The sequence below is a fragment of the Ambystoma mexicanum genome, chromosome 8 (genome assembly GCF_040938575.1).
Source record: "Ambystoma mexicanum isolate Mex_15411 chromosome 8, UKY_AmexF1_1, whole genome shotgun sequence".
NCBI classification, from domain to species: Eukaryota; Metazoa; Chordata; class Amphibia; order Caudata; family Ambystomatidae; genus Ambystoma; species Ambystoma mexicanum.
Window position 1 is genome coordinate 1,038,907,898 of NC_090929.1, and position 15,977 is coordinate 1,038,923,874.

General features: G+C 46.7%; 1 protein-coding gene across 12 annotated transcripts in view; it reads right to left on the reverse strand.

Annotated features, from left to right (window-relative positions):
- KCNMA1 (potassium calcium-activated channel subfamily M alpha 1) overlaps nt 1-15,977 on the reverse strand; it is a 1,925,602-nt gene that overhangs the window by 1,417,096 nt on the left and 492,529 nt on the right. For all 12 annotated transcript variants that reach the window (XM_069610985.1, XM_069610992.1, XM_069610991.1 and 9 more), the window contains exon 2: nt 3,607-3,774. In XM_069610985.1, coding sequence (XP_069467086.1) covers nt 3,607-3,774 — 168 coding nt within the window. The remainder of the gene's footprint in view (nt 1-3,606; nt 3,775-15,977) is intronic.

A 15,977-nucleotide genomic window follows, 5' to 3' on the forward strand; every position in this document is an offset into this window, starting at 1 on the left:
ACCCACTCTGCGCTGGGGAACTAGAGAAGACGGTATTGATTAGACACCTCCCTGCTAATCCAGTCTCAGAATCTGTGCTGGCCCTGGTGCAATAGCTCTAGGTTATCTTCATGTGTGCAACTCACTGGCAATCCGAGTCGTAGAACCCCAATCTTGTTCATAGTTGAGTCATGCGGGCCCTTCAGTTATTCCCCATTTTGGATTTCCATAGGACTCAATAGGAATAATATTGCGTGCAGGGATGCTTTTGCGTGGAGGGAGTTTCTGAAATTAAAGACAGCAGATGAGCCAAGTGCAATGACCCGTAATTAGCGAAGTAGCTAACAAAATGTGCAATCCCATAGCCATGACAGCTTCCCATAGATGGCCCCGGATTCTCCCCTAATTAGCTGGGAATGGCTTGAGATGATCCTCGAGGTGGACCTCTAAGCCTCAGTTAGAGGGCCTCCTAGTTTCTCTGTCTCTCTCTCTCTCTCTTTTGAGCCTCTGTCAATGACCCTCATTTTTATAAACTAGCAGTTGGAGTCCCTCAGACAGCCTGTTGGAAGGAATCCTCTGCCTTTTATGGATGGTTTACCCGACCAGAGTACTTGCAGCACTTGCTATCATTTAGGAAGTTCCATTAGAATGATCTTGCTGAATTACCAGCCAACCTCCTCCCAATGTTACTGATCTTCAGAGGAGTCCTTAGAAATGGGCTAAACCAGGCATGATGTCCCCACTAGGGGCACAATGGGAGAGGAAGGGCGCCCCCAGCTTTGCACCCGAGGGTTACGCATTTTCCACTCCTGAGTGGCAGAGAACTTTCTAGATTTCAAGCATTCACTGAACTGAAGCAACTCGAATCAGACATGCTCCTCCTATGGAACCCCTGCAGCCTGCAAACAAAACACAACCACTTCACCCAAAGCAAACATGCAGACGAAAGAAAGTTAGGTTCTTAGGAACGGAAGCGTTCGAAGACAATGCTGTGCACCAATAAGAACCGCAGGCTTCAGGTATTTAACATATTGGCAATTGCATGCTGGGTAAACATGCACCTTGACCTTTTGCGTCCCGTAGGCATTTTCCCATGGATTTTCCTTTACAATGCACGCATTTCCCATATTTAACGGGTAAAGAGACCACTCCTTGGTTGCCATATAGTCATAACGGGCAAGAGCACCCCTAAGACTAATGAGCATACTATTCAAACAGCGTCCAGGGTCCAGGGTGCACAGCGATTGCCTTTACAGTCACTGGTTAATCTGCAGTTAGTTTTAGGTGAATGTAGTATGAATCTGATCTTCATATAGATTGCTGTGTATTTAAAGAGTGGGGAGTATTTTTATCTGGGGAACCTTCACCTGTACCTGAAGTCAAGAATGGCATGGAAACTCGGGCAGCACGGGTCACCGAGGCGCATTTAGAGTCGCGGGTGAGACTGACACCCTTCTTTGAGTCCTTGATGAACTCTCTGCAGCTCTAGCCAGTGTATGCCTGCTCTGCAAATATGGGCCATGTTCCTGGAGAACGCCGCACACAGCAGGGCTCTTCACCAGTCAAAGGCAGGTTTGGCCGGTGCCTAAAGCAGGGTCCTGTATCACAATGCTCCGGAACATGGCCAAATGTGGTTTGCATGGGCTAGGGAAGAAAGCAAGTGCATTATGCAGATTTCCTAGTTCCACACCATGCAGTCCAGCCAGTGGAGCGCCTATCTCTGTGATCATGGATGCGCATAAATACATTATGTAATGTATGGGAGGAATCGAGGCAGGTTCTGTCGCTGCATCACTGGCTACTTGTGCATATAGCTCATGCAGAAATAAGAAGAGACTAAGGGCCTCATTACACGGTATGCGGTAACCATGGTGCTATTAGCGCCATGGTTGCTGCCGGTATTTTACCGTTTCCGCCTTGGTGGATGGCGGAATTACCGCCCTACTCCAAGATGAGCGGAGGCGGTAATTCCCCATTCACAAAGGCACTTCCCCATTCCCATTTTTGCCCCATAGGGCTCAATGGGAATGGGAAAGGAGCTAATTACGGTACCGCAGATTGCAGTACCGTAATTAGCACCAAGGTCCCTTTGCGGGCCCGTTCCTTAATGGCTGCTAAAACCAGCCGTTGAGGTCGGGTCCGGCAAAGGGACCTCGTAGTAAGGCGGTAAGGGTTTACCGGTACCGGTGCCCTTACCGGTACCGGTAAACCCTTACTGCATTCCGTGTAATGAGGCCCTAAGGCCTTTATTACCAGGTTTGTGCTGTGGTAAAAAAAATGGTGGTAATTCCATTGCGGGTACTTTTTTGGCAGTAGCGGTTTTACTGCCAAAATGACTGCACTACCAAATTACCTGTTTGGCCTTGGAGTGTAGGATTTCCTCCCACACCCCCCGAGGCTGGCGGTAAATCCTCCACTTTTTAACACCAAAAAGTGGCGGATTTACTGTGGGCAGTGTTAATACACGGGCTAAATCCAAAATTCCTCTTTGGAGTCCAATGGACTGTAGAAAATGGGGCTTAACACTGCTTTGAAACACACTGGAAAGTGGGTACCACACTTGCTTGTAAGATTAATCATTTATCTGCAATTCAGAGTAGCATATGCGGCCCTGTTGCCAAAAGTGGCCCCTCTTGCACAAAAAAGCCCAAGCCAAGATTTGCTGGTTCCTTGATTTAGTGATCAAGGAGATTGGAAGGACTTTCTGTGCAAACGCACAACATGTTCCATGTAAAGTCTGCGGTTCTTAAGAAAGGTTCCTCCAATGGTAGATTCCAATCACAAGAAGAGATGTCACATAGTCCATTCATGTCTTGTAAAGACTCGTTTATTTTAGAGACAAGGGCAGTTGTAGAGCTCTGATGCATTTCGGACTCGAGTCCTTCTGGGACCAGAAACTGGCTATCTCCAGACTTCATTAATCCGTAGTAATGCTGTGTGTAGGATATGTCTGATAGACCACACTGGTGTGCTGAGTGTAAATCCAGTAAGGGCTCCAATCCATGTGAAACACAGTGGGCCTCATTACGAGACCAGCGGTAACCGAGGTGGTAAAACCGCCTGGTTACCGCCGGACTCGTATTACCATTCCGCCTCCGTGATTCCCGGAATTACCGGGGCATTACAACCCCGGTTTCCCGGGAATCACGGAGGCGGAATGGTGTTAATCCCCATTGAGTCCTCTGGAACTCAATGGGAATGGGGATCATGGAAACACTGCAGCATCTCGTAATGCTGCCGGTGTTTCCTCGTCCGCCTGCAGGCGAGCGGTGTTAAACCCGCCAGGTCAGACCTGGTGGGAACATCACCTCCCGCCTGCAGGAGTTGTGATCGCCCAGCATGGAAACAACGGTGGCGACGGTTTACCGCCACCGTTATTTCTGGACCGCCTGATTTGTAATGAGGCTCAGTGTCTAGTATGGTTCCTGGGAGCTCAACATGCTTACACTCAACATGCTAGTGTGCCCTACATTCTGTCCAGATAAAACAAGTTACCAGCTGTGCCATTCAGTTCCTGCCTACCAGCAAAACACTCCAAACGAAGACATGTACACATATTATGCCTCAGGAGCAGCTCTTCCGAATCTAAAGGGGGTTCCGATCGCAGTCTTGAGGAATGCCACTTACCAGGACCCTCCCTGTTAAAGTCTGGGCTGATATCATGACCCCTGCCCAGTCCTTCACAGAGGTCATCCATCCCACTTCTGCGTTAAGCACGACGTCCTCCTTCTCGTCTGTGGGCTTGTAGTCCCCATCGACCTGGTTACCCCCAGTGTTGGTAACCTTCTGGGCATCCTGGAAGAAAAGAGGGGGGGGGGTGCGTGTTTTAATACTTAGGGTAGTTTCAAGTACAAACAGACAATGCATTTCAGGAAAATTCACATAGCAATATTTCGTTCTGTTCAGGATGAGGGTACATGCAGAAAAGATGAACAAAGAACTGTGTGCACATGTGCTTTGATTGACAGCCTTGAGTGCGTCCATGAGGCGCACGTGAGTACTCGCAGCCTGCATCTTTCACAGACCTCTGAGGAATGAGCTAATGTAACTCACTTGCAGAGGGACAGAGGGGGCAGTTAACCCTGTACTCCTTGAACCGCGGCCCCCCTAAGGGTATTCTCCATGCGTTTCTATCGGTTGACCAAAAACAAACAAGGCCTCTAACTCTCCTGCTGGACTGAGGCTCAGTGGAGTGTTTAGAATGACGAATTAAGGTTAGTTGCTTTATACACCCAGGACGTATTACCATTTAAATATCTATTGCCGAAGTTCTCTCTTTGACTTAAGCCTCTGTGTGTTGCCTTTAAGGTACACATCCAAGCACGCAAGTTGGAACACATGAATGAGGAATAATAGGCTCTAAGGCCCTGAAGAAGGATTTAGAACAAATCCGAAACGTGTTGGAAATTTCTACATCTCTAGTGGAGCTTATTAGATGTGAATGAACTAACACTAGTCTACAAATTGTGTCAAAAAATGGTGTCTATGATCGTGCTTAGTGTAGTTGTGTGGAACATATAACACAACTCATGATTGTTATGTGACCAACATATGAGAAGAACGTGTGTTTATTTACATTTGTACATATACCATTGATTTTGGTGAATTATTGTTTTTTTTCATGACATTTATCTTCTGAAAATATATTTTGAAACGAATCGATACAATCTGAAGTCGTTTGTCTGCTTTTTGTCTAAAGTTTCTAATATTGAATGATTCGGGCTAGTGGAAGGCCCACCCATGGAATACTATATTTGTAAGTATGACTCATCAGCCTATCATTGACTAGACATTGAAAATCTGTGAACATCAAAGTTGGACGACATGGTCTGTGACAACCTGGGTGGCCCGGTGTGTCACACAGCACGTGCACAAATGTATTCTGGGATTGTTGTATCCCTCAAGAGTGCATACTGGGGCCACCTGTTATCATATAACAGGTTACACTTGCTCAGTGAAGTGTTCACACGCATATTGCAAAATGAGTAAGTGTCGCTCACTTGCAAGTAGAAAGGCCACCTCATCATTGGACAACCTGAGTCTTAATAGTGGGGAGGAGGGGGAAGGAGACAGGTGGAAAGGCCAAAGCTGATTGGCAGGAGCAGAACAAGTAGGAGGAAGGTGGAGATCCATCAGCAGAATGCTGAGGAAAGACAGCTCAGCAGGTTAGGCGACTGTTGCTAAAATGTTATATGTTTAGACCTGTATGAAAATCTTAGGGCTTTTTCCCAATTACTGATGCAAACTGTGCTCTAAAATGCTCTTTGTCCCGGGGATGTGTATGGCTCCCTCCTTCACTCGGTGTGGGAATGTCTGCGACTGTAACAAAAACCAAAGGTTGGCACCCATGCACTGGGCTGTGGCCCAAAGCCTCTCACAGGCAATGCAGGGCTGGCATACAAGGGGTGCCCTGTCTGTATCACAGTGCAGTAGAAGGGATGGACCTCTTCTGGGGCTGTTCTTTGCTTCCTTGCCTTTATTCATCCTATCGCAAGAGCATCATGTAATGACTCAGAGCTCATTTAAAGGATGCTGGCAATAGAGGATGAACCTGATTGGATCAGTAGACAGGGATGCAGCCGCTGATGTACCAGCGATGGCCGGGCAGCTACCAGTCACTGCAGGCACTTCTGTGCAATTCAGGTTATTATTACTCCTCTTGAAAAGTGTTCTGGGTACAGCAACACCTCTATCAATACAAATCCCAGATACAAAAGGAGATGTCACACGCAGCCAATCTGCAAAGCTGCTGATGTCCAGAAGGCACTGTTTAGGCAGACATGGGAGTTTCCAGCTCTCAGTCGCACCAGCAATAAGGTTTGCTTCTTTCTATGTAACACATTGTGGATAGGCGCTATACAAATAAACAATCAATCAGGCACTATGCTGCTGTTGCAACGCCGTTCTGGACTCTGCCACCTTTTCCCTTCCACCCTGCATTCTGTGTTCGTATGCCAATGGGTTTGGGGTGCTGCCATTTTCTGGGGCTGTACTCTTTTTGGGGAAAGTTCCTAATCCTTGCCACCTTCCACCCTCCTTGCCTTCACCACCACTCAATATGCGGTTAAGCCCCTATGTCTGTCTCTTCTCACCCCACGCTGCATGCCACCGTTGTGCATGTCAATGTGCTCTGATTTACGCCCAGCATGACAATGACAGCTTATCAGGAGACTGGTGGATTTAGAGCTTACCTAGTCCGTATCTTTCAACCCTGTGCAGGGGTGGACTGGCCTATAGGGAACTCTGGAGAATTCCCGGTTGGCCTCTGCACATTGGGCCTCTTTTGTATGGTAACCTATTTTATTTCCACATTTTCACATAGGAAAAGGGCTGGACTTGCTGAAATTGTGTAATATGGAGCCACTTTGAACATTATTTCCAGGGCCTCTTTTGGTTTCCAGTCCACCACTGGCCCTGTGTTGAACTCTGTCCGGACTCAGATCGATTTTTTTGCAGAAAAAAGATCAAAAGAATCTTCAAGGAGATTGACACTAAGGCACCTATAGAAGCTTAATTTACAATAACATGAATGTATTCCAAAGAGGACCACATGGTCAACCCTGGTTTAAATCACTTTCATTCATTTTCCATTGTAAACATTGGGCCTCATTATGAGTCAAGCGGTAGCTGTGCCGGTAAAAACAGCACAGCTGCCGCCGGAGTCATTTATTTTCTGCTGCCCAGCAATGGGGACTTACCGGGGCATTACAGCCCCAGCGGTCCCTGTAATTGCCCATTGCTGGGCGTTGGAAATAATTACTCCCCATTCCCATTTGAGTCCCATTGGACTCAATGGGCCTCATTACACGGACGGCGGTAAGGGTTAACGGTCACCGTTAATGGCAACGGTGACCGTTAACCCTTACCGCCGTACTACGAGGTCCCTTTGCGGGTTGGAGGATTTAACGCCTGCTTCTTGCAGGCGTTAAAATCCAACCCGCTAAGGGACCTCGGAGCTAATTACGGCACCGCAAAATTGCGGTGCCGTAATTAGCGCCTTCCCCATTTCCATAGAGCCCTATGGGGCAGAAATGGGAATGGGGAAGGGCAATGGCGGAAAGGGGATTTACCGCCCCTCCAACCTTGGAATGGGGCGGTAAATCCCCTTTCCGCCAAGGCGGTGCCGGTATTTTACCGGCATGAGCCATGGCGCTAATAGCGCCATGGCTCACCGCCTACCGTGTAATGAGGCCCAATGGGTATGGGGAGGTCGGATTCACTGGCACCATTATTTCCGGACCGGCAACCTCATAATGACCCCCATTAACTCTTTCAACTTAACCAGCAAAATCCTCCGGATCCTTCTAAACCCCCTACCCTTCTCACTTTAAACACTGTCCCTACAGTCAATGATAACCCTAAGAAAAGTATTCATCCTAAATTGCTATCTATATCAGGACTCAGCAATACGCCCCCTACAACGGCACACCTATATTAGGTGGTAGTGACCCCCACGCCTCGGGGCCCGCTGATCTTTGCAACTTTTGCTTGATTCCTAATCCCCCTTACTTACACAAAGGTCCTTGAGGTGGACCTGGCCATGCAACTACACACTTTTAGAGGAAAAAGCGACATCCTGAATCTCGTACCAGTGGTTTTGTTTGGTTTAGTAAGGCAAGAAAAAGATGTTTTTGTCAAACAAGAAAACTATTATCAAAAGCATGAAATCCGCTCTATGCTATTTGGTAGTTTATAGTAATACATATAAACAATAATTTGTTTATGTTATTCACTAGGAAGGATCTTACTCAAGAAGAATTAGTACTGGGTCTTCACAACTGTACTTGTGCAGACAGTGCAGCTAATCCCAATATAACATATAACGTTGCCATTCATTGGTTTGCTTTTTCGGGGGAAGATTTGCTGGTCATTAACCTATGGTGTTGAATAAATTGGGTCTCAACTGTTGCCTGCAATGTCCAGCTCACAATGTGCATTTTTGGATGAATGTGATCAAAGCGCTAACCGTGTGCTGTCTTTTGATGGTGTGGCAGGTTTAAGGAGCAATGACCAGGTTGATAGAGTAGGCTTCCAGTTGGCCAAATTCCATAGCACATGGGCTTATGTCATTTTGGAAACAAAGTCGCAGGAACTCTACATATATACAATAGGGTGATGGGTTAGTGACAACATTGTTAAGGTTAGAAGACACTTTACATAGGAAAGTGTGAAAGAATGTTCCTGTGTAACTTTGGACCACATCCATGCAGTTTCATCAAATTTGGCAAAATAACTTTCGCCACAGCTGAACACACATGCCAGAACTGTGAACTTCCATGAATGCTTTTCATGTTGAAAGTGAAACTTGTGGATGCCTCCAATATTTAAAAAATCGGAACAGACAAGCTCAAGATAGAAACGTTTTAATATTCAGAAAAGGTATCTATAGTTCGGGTGTGCATAGTAATGTAATTTAGAGTGGACTTATACAATGCAACTTATGCCATTTTGGGGGATTTTTGACACATGGTTGAAGAACAAAGAGGGAATTCGGTAAAGGATAGACAAAGGCATGCTGGGAATCCTGCCAAGTGTCTATGAACACACATTGCAGGAACCCTTGTCTGTGTTCCACAATCTTTCTAGCTGTTTCCTGTTGAGTGTACTTGGAGATTGTGTATCCAGAGAGGACATCCATGTTTTAGTGTCATGCTCATCTCACAATCAACAAGGTCTCCCTGGCGAACGGAAAGAATTGGGTGGTTGGGTGTGTGTGTTGGTGTGCCTGTGTGGGTGTGTAGATGTGTGTGAGTGTAGGGATAGCACAACTTTCCCGGATTCAGGAAATTTACCAGGCCAGGCTAGTTGTCCCTCACCAAGCAAGGTAAACAACTAGGGAGGTGGCGATGACGTGAAACAGACACGCTTACGAATGTAAATTCCTAATATGGATTTGGACTGTGGATTCAGATTACAAATTCCATATGCGAATTCTGAATGTGTTTACTGGATCGGATGGGTGTTCCATGGACTTCTGCCATTCCTCGGTTGCTAGAACATCATTCACCATTGAGATGAATGGATAATTTGAGATTAACCAATAGTTGGCCAATGTTAAGGTCTGGTTTTCTTTTTTTAACCAATGGGTCACCCCGGCGTGTTTAAACTCACTGAGCATTTCACCAGATCCAAAAGAAACGTTAAGGAGAATATACAACAACTTGCAACAGTAACACACTTGAGTGCTGCTTTAATCAAGGGTTGGGGGGAGAAGGGGTGCACCAAATAGAAAAGGCTAAGAGCAGCGTCAGAAGAACTGAAAGAGGGAGTAATATGGGGAGTAAAAAGGAGACAGGTAAGAGGGTTTCAGGAGAGCTGGGTATGTGATGTGAGAGGTTGTTGACCCTCATCCACATAGAAGATGTATAACACTAGTACAAATCAACATTTTCAAAGAATATTTTGTTGCAAGAAAAAGTCAATATAATAAAACATTTTTTGGCTGGAACAATTTGATCAGTAAGTTATGTCTCGTGAACCCTATTAGAAACACATAGCATCAATGCAGCCTTAGGGCCTGTTAATAGCCTGAAGCTCAAGGTAAGGGCCTGTTGCTTCACTCAGCTGTTACCTAGGTTTCTGGCGCCTGGTATCAGGTGGTATATCTCCTGCTCTGATGGGCTATAGGGAGCGCAATCAATCGTGGGCAAGGACAATCGTTCCCGCTGGGGCTAACAACTACATCACAATATGAAAAGGTGGAAAAGTCGGGAGAGCGGAAATGGGAGTTTCAAGTAGTGAGAGGGGTTATTAGCTGAGGGGAAGAGGCGGGGGCTTATCTGGGTACTTGGCGCAGCATGGGGTGTAAAGGGAGAGACGTTTGAATCTGCAGCAAGATGGCGGCAGGGGTACGTTGCAAGCACAGACGGAAAGCTCGTTTCCATGTCCATGATTAGACGCGAAAGGGATTATGGTGAAGAGCAGGAAGGGGAAAGAGACAGCAGTAGAGAACCGCACGGGAGTTGGGAAAATAGTAAGAAAGAAAACCAAGCTACAAAAAGCAAAGGGAAGTTAGCCCAGGCAAAGGGACAGCTCGGGGTGTGCCCAACTTTGTCAGTTAAGGCCTGCCTTCAGAGCCAACCGATTGACTGCAGCACACCCTCGTGCTGCTAATGTACCATAAAATCATCAATGGGCGTGCTGATGGCAGAGGTCAGAGTGCGTGCGAGGAGGTGGGGTTAAGATGCTCAAAAAAGGTGCCAGGCAACCTTGTAATTGACCATTTTTATACACAGTGCTTTAAACTGTCCTGGAGGCTACTTCTGGGCGCTATCAGTTTTGATAGATAAGGAAGGGGTCTGGAGGAGCACAGGGAAATGGCATGATTTGCCAGCATCAGAATGTGATTAATTGAGAGAAGAACGGATTAGAAGCCCGACCTTCAGACTTTACAGCTATGAGTTCACCTCTTTCTGCGTCACATCTTGAAGAGATGATGACTGATAGAAGGAAGGGGTTCACCGGAGACCAATCAGACACCGCTCACTTCACATCCACCATGGCTTTATAAGAGTACGTTCGTGACATGCCTTCTCCTCCTGGTGCTGAGCCCACCCCCCTCGGCCATACGCCCACGTCAACCTCGAGTCCTTTCCTTTCCACTGGAAAAGGCAACGTTTCCAGTGCAACTTTTCCATCAGTCATCTGGAAACACAAATGTCTTACTTGAGAGCAGGTTCTACAGAACAGACACACAGTACGAAGTTATTATAAACGCGGTGTCATAACACGCGTAAACCTAGAAACCAGTGCCTGCCACTTAGGCACCAAGGTAAGCCAATGTTTGGGAAATAGAGAGTGGATCTGGGCCCTGGCGCGCAGAGAGAAGTCTGCTTACATTCCTCCCGCTGAAAGGACTGCCACCTTCACGTTATTTATGTGCAGTTGGTTTATGTTAGCGGGCAGGGGGGTCCATTGTCTGCTTGGAGCACTCCTGCTCTTGCTCAGTGCCACCCAGTAAAAGCGCCTCGGGTAAACACATCTTTTCAGGCATATGGACTATGGAAGACGTCCAGGGAACTGCATACCATGCTGCAGCTTGGCAGGCTCCCGGTGTTAATCCCACCAACCCCCATTAAGGGGTGGGATGGTTGTTCCCTGTGCTACTAATGCCACCCACTAACCACATGCTGTGCTAGGTTTGTTACACAGTAGGGCTACCTGCAGAGTAGGAAATGGGCCGGAACAAGACTTTTTTCTTGCCAAAGATCTGCCTGAGCCTCTAGAGGCTAGACAGGGAAACTCCCCGATATATTCTCAGGGCAAGCTTTGGCAGCCTGCACGACTTCGGAAGACTCAGGATTGAGGCTGAATGTTGAAATTGTCAAAATCGCACATACTGTTGAGAAGCTGCCCACATTGGTATATATGCATTGCAGTTTGTAGATATTTATTTGCTAGGGTGAGTATGGTGACTAGTGAAAAGAGCAGAGTCCAACTTCCCCTACACGCTCAAAAGGGTTTATTGCTGAATCACTATCAGACATGTTTCACATTTTAAATTGTGACCATTTGTTTTTCCCACAATACTCTTGGTTTTTTATGCAAATATCCAGTCCCGGGTTCTATGAAGAGATATTGGGCCTCATTGTGAGTATGGCGGTAACCCACTGGTGCTACCGGCGGGTTGCCGCGGAACTCGTAACACTGTTCCACCGCATGATATCCGGGTGCCACCGGGACAAGTCCCGGCGACCCAGGATATCAGGCGGCAGAAAGTGTAATTACCCATTCCCGTGGAGTCCCATAGGTCCCCATCGGAATGGGGACACAGAAGCACCGGCACCGTTGTTAATGGCGCCAGTGCTTACATGAAAACCATGCCTGCAGGGGCCGGTGTCTCCGGAAGGTAAGACCTATCTGGAGCAACAGCACCTGCAGGCATATCGTAGTCTGGCAGTCCGGAGAGTGTGCCGTTACGCTGCTACCGGCACCCTTATTTCCAGACCACCAGAATTATAATGAGGTATTTGGGGTGTGTGTGTGTATGTGTACGCATGCATGTGTAAGCGCGTGCGCATGTGTGGCTCTTTCTTTATTTTTCCCTGGTGCAGCTTGTTCAATGCACAAAGGCTGTGGAGTTTCTGGTACATTGTCTGGTTTGCGTAAAAGAGACCAAGCTTTCTTTATTCTCTCCCATACAAAGTCTGTTTTGATATGATCTGATCGTTTCTTAAAGGCATATTGTATGTTGAGGGGTCCTCTTCTCATGTATTTTTAAGCAATTTGTTTTGGGCTTTTTCAAGCCAAAAAAGATGCTCTTTTCAGCCAATAAACTGTCTAAGACAAGCCTGGCAGTACGAGAGAGCATGAGCAGAAGGGTAAGATAATGTTTCCTTTACGGTGACTCAGGTGGACTATTTCTGGGGCAGGCTCTTATTACCATGGGCGATCACCGTCCTTTGGTATCAACAGCCTGCTCGGTATACTTTCCAGCTTTGGGCAGCAAACTGGTTTTATTTACATGCTTTAGACACCCTGGGTCTGCACATATGCAAGTGCCCAAAGACAGTACCACCTCTGTAGTTGTTAACGCACTTCTGAAAAGCAATTTCCAGGAGTGCCACTAGGTGGCAGGATACCAACAGGTACACCATTGGACAGAAGTACTTGAGTTACTATTCACATAGCTTCATCTAGTTTGAGAAACGAAGACAATGGGCCTCATTACAAGTGTGCCGGTCATGAAGAAATTCTGGTAATATTCGGCTCTGGTATTTTTACCGGACCGACACACTTCAGGTTTTCGGTGGGGCCCACAGATCTCTCCGGCAGACCTGACCTGCTGGGAGTTCAGGTCCCTAGCAGCAAACAAATGCCTGAATCACCAGCACTGTTACTAGCGGTGCCGGTTATTCAGTACATGGGAATGATAACTTACCGCCACTCCACCGCTCGTAATATCCCCGCAATATCCCGGTAAGGCAGGGTTGCCAGTATCCCACCAGAATGACTGGCGGGATACCAGCAACCCTTTAATGAGCCCCAATGTGGCAGTAAACTCTAGACACTATACACGCAACACTCATCCAGATCAAATTTAAGGGTCACCCTCACCTTTGTTTGACAAACGTGCCCGGCCAATGAGTTGTTAGAACTGGGAAAGAAATGAATGATTGAATGTGTTTTTATGCCTGCATTTTTCTACCCTAAATGTCTTATTTTTGAATTTTCACTGTTTTTTTAAAATCAGAGCAACAGGAAAATGCATTGAGGAAACCTACATCTTCCCCGTAATAACCACCAGCCCTCCCCCTAGTCCATAAAACATGATCCCCTTTCCCAAAAGTACTCTCTGTACCTCTTTGACAAAATTATAAGAATTATATATTGTAGGTGAATTTCTTAGAAATTAATATTCTGCAACGAAAAATGTGAGTGATGAATATTCTACAATGAAACCACTGGGTACCAAAGTAACAAGAGATGCGTGTTTACTGATATAAATGGAACCGGCCAAACTTGCATTGAGTCATTAGCCCCATCCTGTCACAATGGAACTCTCCACAAGGCCCAGAAGAACAGAAAGCTTGAAGCTCACTTATTGTCCTCTTCATTGTGATATGCTCCAGCAACACCATGCTTTTTAAACGATGGCTCACATGGTCTGGGTATCAACCTCTTCAGCACAAGTTTCAAGTCTCATCTGGGAGCGGGTCACTCACCAGCTGCAACACATCGACCAGACACAAGGGGCTGCAGGAAAACGGGCTGGTCTAAACCAACGCTCCCGGGGGGGTTCCCAACTTGCAGTAGGAGGAGCAACCAGGGAAGGTCCCAACATTCTAACTGAGGGGTCAAGCATGAGAGCTGCTGGGCCCAATGCGATCTAAAGGATCTGACACCTTGCCCAACATCAGATGACAGGAGTGCAGAGGGAGGTCAGGTTTCACCAGAGCAGTGTAGGAGATGTGCAAGATCCTGGTGAATTTTACAAAGGCAAATCAAGTCATGACACCAAGCCATGAAAGAAGCACAGAGCACCCAAAACCCCCAAGACTGTGAGTGACCATTCTCCCGCCAAGAAGGCAGAGTTTAAGGGAGCAAGGAAAGGAGCGAGGGCCATGGGTCAAAGAGAAGTCTCCCCAGATTTGTGTTTTGTTGCAAAAACCCCACCAAGTGATCTCAGCTAGGGGAGGTGACAGAGAATATCACAAACACTGTATCGTGTGATAGGTTTGGGAGGGGATTAGAGGTTTGTCGATGGTGAAACCCGTAGCTATCACCTGACCTATAGTCATTGGTCAAAGTGAACAAAAATAAAGTAGAGGAACTATGTTCCCTGATGTCCCGCCACAGCTCCCCACATACCCCATTGCCCTGCCCCCTCCCAGCGCAATACAAACCCAATAGCTGTGTCCTGCCTTGCCTCCATTGCACCCCCACCACTGTGTAAAGGCTGAAAGAAACAAAGTGAATCAGAAAGCATTTTAAATGACCCCCATTACCTTCATTTCTTGTTCCCCACAGCATGCAACTTTACGCTCCCTCCCCTTTCTAATAATCCACCATTGACACCTTAAGGGGTGTGTTAAAGATTAAAGCCACTCCTCCCACCAACCCATCAACTGCACGTACTGCTGGGTCTGCAGTATTTTCACGTTAAGTTGCTTAAATGCAAAAGAAACAATCAGATTAGTGCCTCAGCAGGGCTACGATGGGGCTGGGCAACGGACTTTGTCCAAAGCAGGCCACTGAGAAAATAAGAGTAATCCAGCAGTTCTAAGATAGCTCAACGTGTTGTGAAGGTGAAGCTGGTCCAGCAAGTTCCAAGTTCGTATTCCCAAGGAAGCGATAGCAAAAAACAAACACCCCTGGGAACGTCATACCTCTAGCAACATGTTCCAGAAGTGCAAGTTTAAACTTTTTCGTACTCTTTTATTTTAAACCGAAACTATTGGGGAATGTTTTTTTTCTCCAAACAAAAGTATAGGAACAGTAAAACGTAATAAAAAAAAGTAGAGGAGCACCGCTCCCAACATCTCCCGCCAACTCGGGTGTGCAGTGGGTGGGACAAAATGCATAATACACCTGTAAACATACATGTGCTACCTCCTGCTCTCCCCATACCATCTCCTTCTCACCACTTCCCATGTTCATAGTTTTGCCTTACAGGCGGCAGCAGCCCCTCCGATGAGTCAAAACACAAATGTGTGTACCCGAGAACAACAGCAACCTTAGGGAAAAGAACCCCGCACAAAAATTGCTTGTACATGTCATTTCCAATCTCACCACCTGGTCGAATGCAGGCAACTGCGACAGAGACATATATGAAGGGCATGCAGCTCGTCTTAGTATGCACATTATAGCATGCATGCACAAACCCAGCTGCACAGAGTTTCAGTTCACCAGACTTTTACAAAGCCATTTCCAGCTCATTCACTAGGTGGTGGGACACCCACTCGCTGGGAATACGTCAAAGCCTGCAAAAATTGCGAATTGGAGGGGGGGGCTTAACATCTGCCTGCCTAACCTACTTGACCACCTTCAGGAACAGACAGAAGGGGTGTGGGAGTGGTCCAGAACAGTACAGTGTGGAGGGTTGAGCCAACAGGAATATGTTATTTCATCGAAGGGTGTTCAACAAAAAATGAGCAAAACTCCCTTATTTTGAAATGGGATTCCATTTTGAAATTTCCCAAATTGCGCATTGAAACACAATTTACTTGCTGTAGAAGCGCCTTAGAAATGCACAATAAATAAATAGAATATATGTTGTGGGTAGAGGAAATGTACGATTAGGGTGCTGAGGTAGGACCGGGGAAGGGGGCATTGTTTGGGTCCCAGAAGAGAGGAGGGGGGTGAAAAATGGCAACATAGAAGAGTAGAGATTGGAATAAATCTGGATTTGATGAAACAACGTAGATCAAAGCTGACATTCCAAGATCGTGGAGACGACTATTATATTCTGAATAGGGTATTTATTGAGTGCAGACTTAGCTTCGGGAAGCAATGGAGTGCTTTACAAGTCACAGCGAGAAAGTAAAACGGCGAGGAGA